The sequence below is a fragment of the Austrofundulus limnaeus genome, unplaced genomic scaffold (assembly GCF_001266775.1).
Source record: "Austrofundulus limnaeus strain Quisiro unplaced genomic scaffold, Austrofundulus_limnaeus-1.0 Scaffold0, whole genome shotgun sequence".
Taxonomy (NCBI): Eukaryota; Metazoa; Chordata; class Actinopteri; order Cyprinodontiformes; family Rivulidae; genus Austrofundulus; species Austrofundulus limnaeus.
Genome location: NW_013952402.1, coordinates 9,140,002 through 9,149,561, shown reverse-complemented (window position 1 = coordinate 9,149,561; position 9,560 = coordinate 9,140,002). Strand labels below are relative to the sequence as shown.

At 38.2% G+C, this 9,560-nt stretch overlaps 1 protein-coding gene across 1 annotated transcript in view; it reads right to left on the bottom strand.

Annotated features, from left to right (window-relative positions):
* Nucleotides 1–9,560, bottom strand: part of LOC106513389 (E3 ubiquitin-protein ligase NEURL1) — a 35,298-nt gene that overhangs the window by 19,157 nt on the left and 6,581 nt on the right. Inside the window, exon 3 of the mRNA XM_014002192.1 lies at nucleotides 7,690–8,011. Within this exon, the coding sequence (XP_013857646.1) occupies nucleotides 7,690–8,011 (322 nt within the window). The remainder of the gene's footprint in view (nucleotides 1–7,689; nucleotides 8,012–9,560) is intronic.

Genomic DNA, 9,560 nt, shown 5'->3' with positions numbered 1-9,560 from the left:
CTGTCTGCTCTGTGGTACAGAGTCCTGATCACTCCTAACTTGTGTTCCAGTGGGTGGTGGGAGTCAAAACGCACATGGAGGCAGGGCTTAAAAGCTTGAATTTTGCCTGAAACTCTCAGACTGAAGAAGTCTCTTGGAGGAGAGACGAAACGTTTCATTAGAGAAGAACCCGTCCAGAGGACCTATAAAATTTTTTTCTTTTTCACGGAGAAAACCCACGCAAGCACGAAGAGAACATGCAAACTCCACACAGAAAGACCCCAGGTCCGAACCGAGGGTTGAACCCATGACCTTCTTGTTGTGAGGCGTCAGTGCTAACCACTGAGCTGCTGTGTTTGAAACTGTGTGTTGTAAAAAGGGAGTTATTGCCTGYCACAGAAAGGCAAACAATAATGTTTTTGTCAGTATTTTTATGTGTGTCTGTCATTTACTAAAATATCTCATGGACAATTTTGAATGAAAGTTGCACCCAGTAATCATCTACAACTGATTAACGTTTGGAGTCAACRTGATTAAAGAATATTACCACAGCCATGTGAGTTAAAAACACACAAAAAATGACTAATACTCAGTGAACTTTACAGATATTGAGCTAAAATGATGTGAGGTYGTAGCTGAGAGTCATCGTTATTACATGCTTTGAGCTAGGACTGGGCAATAAATCAATGGTAACAGACACATGATCAATATCAATAGCGTTTACATCCAGTAGAATGTTGATCATTTCACTGCACTCTGCTCCTGAATTGCAAGGCATTGTGGGGGATGTAGGAAAGATTTTAGCCGCTCGACCTCTCACAGCCCAGTTAAGCAAGGTGGGTGGCATCAACTAACTCACTCTTTGGTCAGCTAGCAACAACCTGCTGAGTAACATGCACAGTAGCAGTTTCATGTTTCACYACCGTGCCTCATAATTGCTTAAAAATAAAAAAAAGAACAACGTGGGGTGAAGTGAAAAAAGAAGGCAGCAGTTCGAGAGGAAATTGTGGATAAGAGAGGAAAGGTCATGTCATCAATTTGGCAGGATTAATCAGCCTTTTTTTCTGACAGCCCTACTTTGAGCATAAAATCGCTACTGTATTTTGTTTGTTGCATTTTCTGAGAATCTAGTTTTTTAATGCCATGTTATTCTCAAAGACAAACTCTAAATACTGATAATATTAAGATAAAAACTAGAAAATTCATAAATGAGCAGAGTGCTTCATTTGGCATTTTATTCAATAAACCAAAAGAGAGCCAAAGCCAACTAATGATGTCACTAACAATGAGAAAAAAAATCAAATTTATGTGAATTTTATTCAATAATAAATTTTTTCCTTTGTCTCACCATCCCTCTAAATGTTAATCAGAATGGAAAGCATGGGCATTTTTTTCCCACGCTGATGCTTTGCAGGTTTAATGCAAAGCACACAAAGATGATTGATGTCAAAATCCTACTCTTAATCATTTGAAAGGAACCYGGCCTCCTGACACTCCGGCATCCATTTTGAATTTTTCCTTAATGACTGCAGAGACAGGTTGCAGATGATTTTAGATGACGGCAGTCTTATGGATCACTACAGCTTTGTCAGTGATTAAGTGACTCATCTACCACTGGTAAACAAAACCACGGCAGGGCATCTTGCATCCATCAGGAAGATGTCTTATTTAAATTTCTGGGCTCATTCAGCTTAAAAGAAATATTTTAAACCTGTAAAAAAATATATTAAAAAAACATGAGGGATGATCTGAGGACTCGTCCTGTAAGCAAACAGAGTCACACATGCACAAAGAGAGTGCTCTATTTTCACATTTTGTTTCTTTCTTTTCACAAACTAACACTGTTCYCGCTTGTGCCTTGCTTCATGGAAGTAAAACTGAAATGCCTGCGAGTTGTTTGTTATCTTCTTTCTGCAGATTTAGATCAAACACATCGATAAAACTGTGCTGTATAGCATCAACAACAAAAACTAACCTTGAATAATGAAAAAAAACATATATATTTTATAAAATGATGTCAACTAAGACATTAGTAAAAAAAAAAAAAAAAAACTCAAACCGAGCCAAGAGGACAGTTTTGTTCCTTGAGACTCGTCGTACACTCGAGGAGACCTTTTATCAGTCGATCAAAGAGCTAACGCGGCTCAGCTCGGGGCTGGACATTCTTCACGGTGCTCTTCTCTGTGCAAAACTCAAGAAAAGGCACTTTYGTCTGCACTGAGAGCTGCAGGAAGACCGTGGTGATGTAACAGATCTTCTTTAAATTGCACGGGCAGCATTGTTGCTCTGGACAACCCCTGAGGCTCAGTTTGATTTCAGCAGATTAATTTAGCTTCCTCTCTTACGCAACACCATCTCCTCTTTCAAGCAGTCTGACTGMTCTCAAGGTGACATTTGACTCCTTGCATGGGTGGCTAGCTGCTGAACTACACTCGAAGCTAAGAGCAGAACAGCACATCGTACCTGAGAAGATGCTTAAACCGTCAGAATAAGATCAGATAGCAGAGAAACTGTTTTGCTGAAACCAGCATTGCAACAAGGCAAAAGCACTGATGGATGTCAGCTTTGATAATTCCTTCAATGCAGCATCTAATGTTGAAAGAGAAAGGTTGAAGAGTAAGGTGAAGCAATCCAACCAGTGTGATGTTTCATCAGAAAAAAAAAAACACGACCTTGTAAAAGTTCATCCTGCAAGAAACATCAGGACAGTTGAATTGATGTGTTCTGTCATGTGAGCGGGACTATTTCAAAATTACACATGAAATATTCAAATCAGGGGTGTTTTTCATGTAAAGTTTGAGATGAGATTAGGGGTGGGAAACTTCAAGTCGATGATGATTTAAGGGCTCGACACACGGGAGGCGACATCGCTCGCTCTCCATTCATTGGAGCTGTGCGGTGAGGCGACAATAGCTTGCCCTCCTCCAGCTAAGCGACCGGCGAAAATAGTGCATGTGAAATTTCAYGCTCGTACACGTAGACGTGCACACGCGAGCTTGCGACGCGACATATGAAAGTTGAAAAATGTTCAACTTTTGTCGCTGTCGCTTAGCGTACAACCAATCAGCGAGGGTTTCATTGACTGACCAATGAGAGGAGCATATGCTACACACTGCAGTTAGCTAACACTTTCACCAAGTGATTACTAAAAAAGGCAGCTTTGTGGGAATTTATTGGCACCAGGGTGAAGTTTATGGTAAGTTTTTCCTCATAAAACTGTATCTTGATGTGTGTTTGTTTTTCAATATCATTAGCATCGCAAGATTTGTTTAGTTTACACGTCCGTAATGCACACCCGCCTTCAGAGTCAAGAACCAATCAAATTTTGTGAAGACAAGCGACCTGAGAGCGCGATTCGCAACGCTGTGATCGCTATCGCGTCTCGTGTGTCGGGTTTCACCCTGGCTGCGATGACAGCCGTTAATCGCTGTAGTTTGTCGCTGCCCGTGTGTCGAGCCCTTTAGAGGGCACCGATGCATCTCAGTGCAGTCATGATCATACTTGAAACAAAACCCGGAGCAAAAGATTTATTAAACCTACAAGAAAAACAAGTTGATCTTATTTGATTTCAATTCTTTGGGCCACAATTTGATTTGAATTCGATTCAATACTGCTTTAAATGCTTCAATATCAACTTTGTAATAATAAGAAAGATGCAAATAATTCATTTGAGTGCCAGAGGATACATTTTTAAATATTTTTGACCCATATAAACAGAAAGGGTACACATTAACATTTTTGATGAATAAAATATCTAAAAGTAAAGCAGTAACACAATAGCACTTGTTTTAAATATGTAGTTCAATCATATAAAAAGGGGATTTAATTGAATCAGAGGATTTTCTGAATTTATTTTGAATTGAAAAGATGCAATAAAATCAGGCTTCAAAATGTAATAAACTCGCGCTAAAAACACATTATGTAATAAYTGATGCAAAATGTAATAAAAGTCTTCAACGCATTTTGTAATACTCTCAGCCACATTATGTAATAAAGTTATTACATTTTGCRGCAATTGTTACCGAATGTGGTGGTGTAATAATCTGGTGCATTATGTAATAAACAATCAAAAACCAGAATTTCTGTTCATCCTAATCAATTTCTGTTCATCCTAATCGATTTCTGTTCATCCTAATCAATATACTTCTAATAATTGTCATGTTGCAAATACTACACAATTAAATCTTTATAACTTTGATTGCTCTATACATTCATATACCTGCAAAATGACCTAAAATCCATGTAAATTATGGACACTTCTTACAACTTGACATGGTTGTATTGAAACATAAATTGTAGGTGAGGTTACATTTTTGACAGGACATCTAAATAAAGAAATACTGGTTTCTAATTGTTTATTACATAATGCACCAGATTATTGCACCATCACATTTGGTAACAWTTGCCGCAAAATGTAATAACGTTATTACATAATGCGGCTGCGAATGTTACAAAATGCGTTGAAGACTTTTATTACATTTTTGCGCCAATTATTACATTTTACTGCGCATTTATTACATTTTGAAGCCTGATTTTATTACTTTATTACATAATGCGTTATTACAAAATGACGTCTTACAATAAATAAATTGCAATGTAATGAAGAATCAATATTTTTTACCCACCCCTATGTTAGAGCCAACTTACTTGCTTTTTTCATGTTTTCAGCAAATTTCTGTGTGGAAATGTATTTTAGTACAGTATATCTTTGACACTGGATTATCCTTTTCTATTGTTGCTCTAAAAGTGCAACATGTGTCTCTCTGGGCTGCGACTGTAATTATAGACTTACAATTGCAAGTCAGCCTTCTGTTACAGCTCCTGTGAATTTTGTGTTTGCAACTAAGCAACTAGCAAGCTCAGTATTTGTGTTTTGCACGCCCAGTTTATAAAAATAATCAATTTTTGCATTCACGACTTGGAAAACTGTGTTCTAAAAATGTAGACATTATTTTTTTGCCCACCGACGCCCACATCATATCATGCTGCAAACGTTTTGATGTATTCTGGAGGCTAACTAGTCACCAAACGTCTCAGCCCAGGGAGGTATTATCATTAGACTTGGTAGAAGCAAGCAGCAGTTTTTCTTCTTTGAGTAGTGTGGCTCTCATGTGGTCATTTTTCCCTTTAACTTCATAGAAGCTGAAGCACTTCAAAACATAAAAAGTGCCACTTTGTTGTCGTCGCAGTTGTGTGCACACCATAAAAGCTCCATGCACCTCAAAGTTCTGCCCTTCGCAAGATAATATTGATATATTTGTTGCGTTTTGGTGATAAGTTGATAAGGAATCATTCAAGTCGGCAACACAATGCAACACAAAACAAAACAAAACTAATTATAATTCTCACCAAGTTGTGTTGTTTATTTGCCMTAAATTAAAAGAAATGAAGAGTAGTTTGAACAACCTGTCCCCTGTTTCAGCTCAAGAATGACATCACGACACAAAAATGTTAAAGGATCAACAGATAGATGTTGTCGACACTTAAAAAAGAAAAAACAACAACATTGTTATCTTTGTTGCTTGGTTGGGTGAGACTTACACAATGAATCCTACATTCCCTTCATTCAGATAAACCTTATCTTCCTGTTAGAATTTTGTGATAAAGACCTCTGTTTTTTTCTACCAAACATCTTCATTTGGTATGTTTACAAGAAAACTTCTTCCACATTAAGGGTTTGTTTACATTTCATTAGACTACTAAATAAAGATTTAACCTTATTTATCTTATCCAGGATTGTAAACAAAATTATAATTGGGTTTAAATATTTGCTCAAGCTTAAAAATCCGAAAAGCAAAATCCTCGGAGCTCTAATCCGTTATAGTACTCTCATTAAAGYGAACTTTGGTGCCAAAACCTGTGTGTGAAAAACACATTGACCTGTTCTGCAAGAGTGAAATTTATGTGACACTCTTAAAACACATTATATCACTTATTCAGCAACACATACAGCCAAATTCTATAACTTGTTTCACTCTATTTTTTTATTGTTTTGCACATTTATCTCAAAAGCCAAATCAAGGTTACACACCCAAACTATTGTGCASAGCATATTCACAGCTCCATGCTTCATTTATCATTATGGTGAAAAAATAAAAAATGAAAAACATGGATTAAATCTCTAAATTCCACCTGGGCAACTAGTTTGATGAAAGCCAACAACAGGTGAAATTTAGCTTTGCTTATCAGCTCCATTCATTTCARACTGTAGCGCAAGCGTCATTAAGAATCGCAAAGCACCCTTCTTGTAAAATAAAATACCAGGTTGCAGCACCAGACTTTGAAGTGTCCACCCATATTTCAGAGGATAAGTGTTCGCTGAATGGCAGCCAACTTCTGAGGCAGTGCTGGCTCTCTGAGATACACAAGTGACGAGCAGTGACGGTCTCAGGCTATAGGGGAAAGATGATAGCCAAGTGATCCTTTGGCTGATGAGGCCTGAGGCTTTTCAGTTTGATCCATCAATGAGGTGATAAATGTAGAAAAACCAAGAGAAAAGACAGGCTGCTGGACGTATTCACTGACAATTAGCGCAAAGTGCAATCGTAAGTCTCATTTAATCCCCCAAATGTGAGGCAGAGATAATTGCATGTCACAAAGTTATTTAAAAAGTTGGGTCCAAGAAGTGAGACATTCCAAAGGTCTGATTGTCTTGGACAAACATGGCAGATGTGTCTTAAGCTGACATCATCCCCGTTCTTGTCTGTCCTCTTGGAGGGACCAAAACACCCCTCCTGTTCTTCGACAAGAACAATGTGCCGGGGCAGCACCACGAGGCCAGCGAACCCCAGATAGTTGCACTTTAGCGCTGGATACCAAACCGCCCATCATGAGATAGCACCCTTCTCACTGTCAACCACACTTCAAGAAATGAGGTTAAATGGCACTATCACACAACATGGGAGTCTCTTCTATTTTTATTAAATGTGCTGACAGATTCTATTCTGCAGAAAAAGAGGGCGTGCCATTCTTGGAAGAACTTATAAATAAGCACTGAGGCAATGTCGATGATTTCTTTTCATCTTTTTTTTTTCTTGGCACGATTTTACGTTATTTTGGAAAAGTTTTCACAGTGCACAATGATGTATTTTGCAAATTTATCTCAATCTAAATTCTAAGGCATACTTTAGATGGTTACGTTCGGTGAAAAACTGAAAGCTGCTGTTAATAATTGAGACAGACCTGTTTGCCTTTAATTTCTTTGATGTAATGACCCTTTAAACAGCACTTGCTAGACGCRATTTTAAGCGTTCAGAAATACTTCCCTCGGGGAAATTCCTTTGATAGCAACAACCGTGGTGACCAAACAGTCTTGCCTTATCGACTTCAATCTTTTTCCACTGAGCCACTTTGCTGTTGTGAGAAAACCTGTGTAATTCAATGTAACATCACCTTTTAATCACTCATGCTTTAAAAAAACATCAGATGTTTAACAGTTTCCAAAGGTAAAATGGGTTCACGGCTATTGTGAGGTTATGCTCAAATACAGAAGTGCTATAAAGCCCCACTGATGTTTAGGAGTATTTTGTCAGTTTTACATATTACGGTCTTGGATTTGGACGAAGCTGTTTCTCAAATTTACAATTTTTACTTAAATGTAGATGTAAAAATTCAAAAGACCATACTGAGACAAAAAAATAAAACAACCAAAACACAAAGACACAATTACAAGGTAATATTTCCCTGACAGAACTTAATCATGTGACTCACCCAGCAGCTGGACTCCTCTGGTAAGGCCGTAGACATCTATAAGAGCCCAAAGAGGTTCCACAACGTGTACACCACTGAAGAACAGCATGGGGCTGGAGTTGTTGATCCGGTAAAAAGCTCTGCCCTTCTTATCCACCCAAAAAGAGATGACGTTGCCCTCGTTGGACAGTTCCTCTGGCAGGGCTTTTGCCCAGAAGCCACTTTGGCAGACCAGGTCGGGGCAGGCGTACTTGGGCAGAGTGTCTGGATTGATCCTTGATGGGTCTTTTATTGTGAAACCAAGGCGTAGTGCGCCGCTCCAGCAGCATTGCTTCTTAGTTATCTGAAGAGTACATGTTTGGGATTAATAAATAAACTCAGACAAACATGAAAGTTTGCCCTAAATCCATCTTTTTTTTTTCTTGAAGAAAACCCAAAGRACAACAAAAAGGCATTTTTAAATGAATATTGCCAAATGTCTGGCATGATTTGTTAAGGCTCAGAATATATGTTGGAGATGAATCTCAGCTACAACCACACCACGTTTTAACTGAACAGCTGTGATATTTACTGAGCTATGGCAGTGTTTGTGTTTGCAACGATCACTTGGCTGTGACAATAAACTTGAATTGGGTTGACCCCAAAGGTTAATCAGTTGTAGATGTCTATCCASCATCTACTCAATCATTCATAAAATACTTTGCTAAGAGTCAAACAAACACACATGCAGGCAGCTACATGATCTTCCTTCTATGGCAGCAGGTCCTATAATGAGTCGTTGTGACAGAATTTATCCATGTGAAGGAAGTAACTTCACTTTAAACTGTAATTTGCTTTATGGTTATATTTACAGCCACAATCTCAAGCTAATTTAATGTTTGTTCTTCCTAAAATGATTTTCATATTGTGTACATTTGTTTGAGTGCATATTTATCTGCAGGAGAAAAGCTTTATGGCCTACTTTTCATATCAACCAGATCTTTGTGTAACACAAAGTGAATATAAAGTACTAAAGTACTAAACATGCATTATTTGTAAACAACTAAACAAAAGTAACAAAAGCTGCTTCCTTTGACCTAATTAAGTAGCCCGCCTGAGTTTAACCTAATAATGTGCAAATACAAGTACAGTGATGAAAAAAAAGAAAAAAAAAAGAAAAATCCTGTCCTAAGAAATTTAAGTGGCGTGTTTAAATTACGCAACAACTCTGCATCACCCTTCAGCCACACTTATGGGAGCTAGTGTACAGTATAATGGTGACTTAATTGTGCAGCAGTGCGCCAATGCCAAAGGACACTGTGTGTGCACATCTTGTATTCATTGGAAGCTTTGACAGGAGTATTCACTTACTGGTTTCATCATATGCTTTGGTCAAAATGTGTTAATGCGTAAAACGTTAGCAGCAGCAACGCAAAATCCTTTTCTTTGAATTTTAGTTAGAAATAGCGTCAAGAGGTCAAGAAGTTGAGTTAAACAAGAGGAGTATTGTAAATAATATGAATTTATGGCATTGAAAATAGCCATACGAGGTGTAAAGTCTACCTAAAGCCAGTGTCAACAAAGTTCCCAAGATATTTGGACCAACAGAAAGACTAATGTTCCCATCCTGAGTGCCAAGCCACAAACTGGGCTAAAAACAACATCTCCGTTTCAGACTCACTAAATCCGGTTAGCTTGGTACGTTTATCACCTGCAAACAATTTTTGTCTTATTTTGCTCCTCTATTTACTTAGTATTTACTGYGCACGATAAGGTCCTCCTCATATGGCAGTGTTTGCTCTGCTCTCTCACTTTTGAGACATAGATGGTCTGATAAGTGAAGTGGAAACTTGTTCTAAGCTGCCGCTGCCCTGGCCCACACAAGGGGAGGGAGGGAGGTGGGGGGAGAGAGA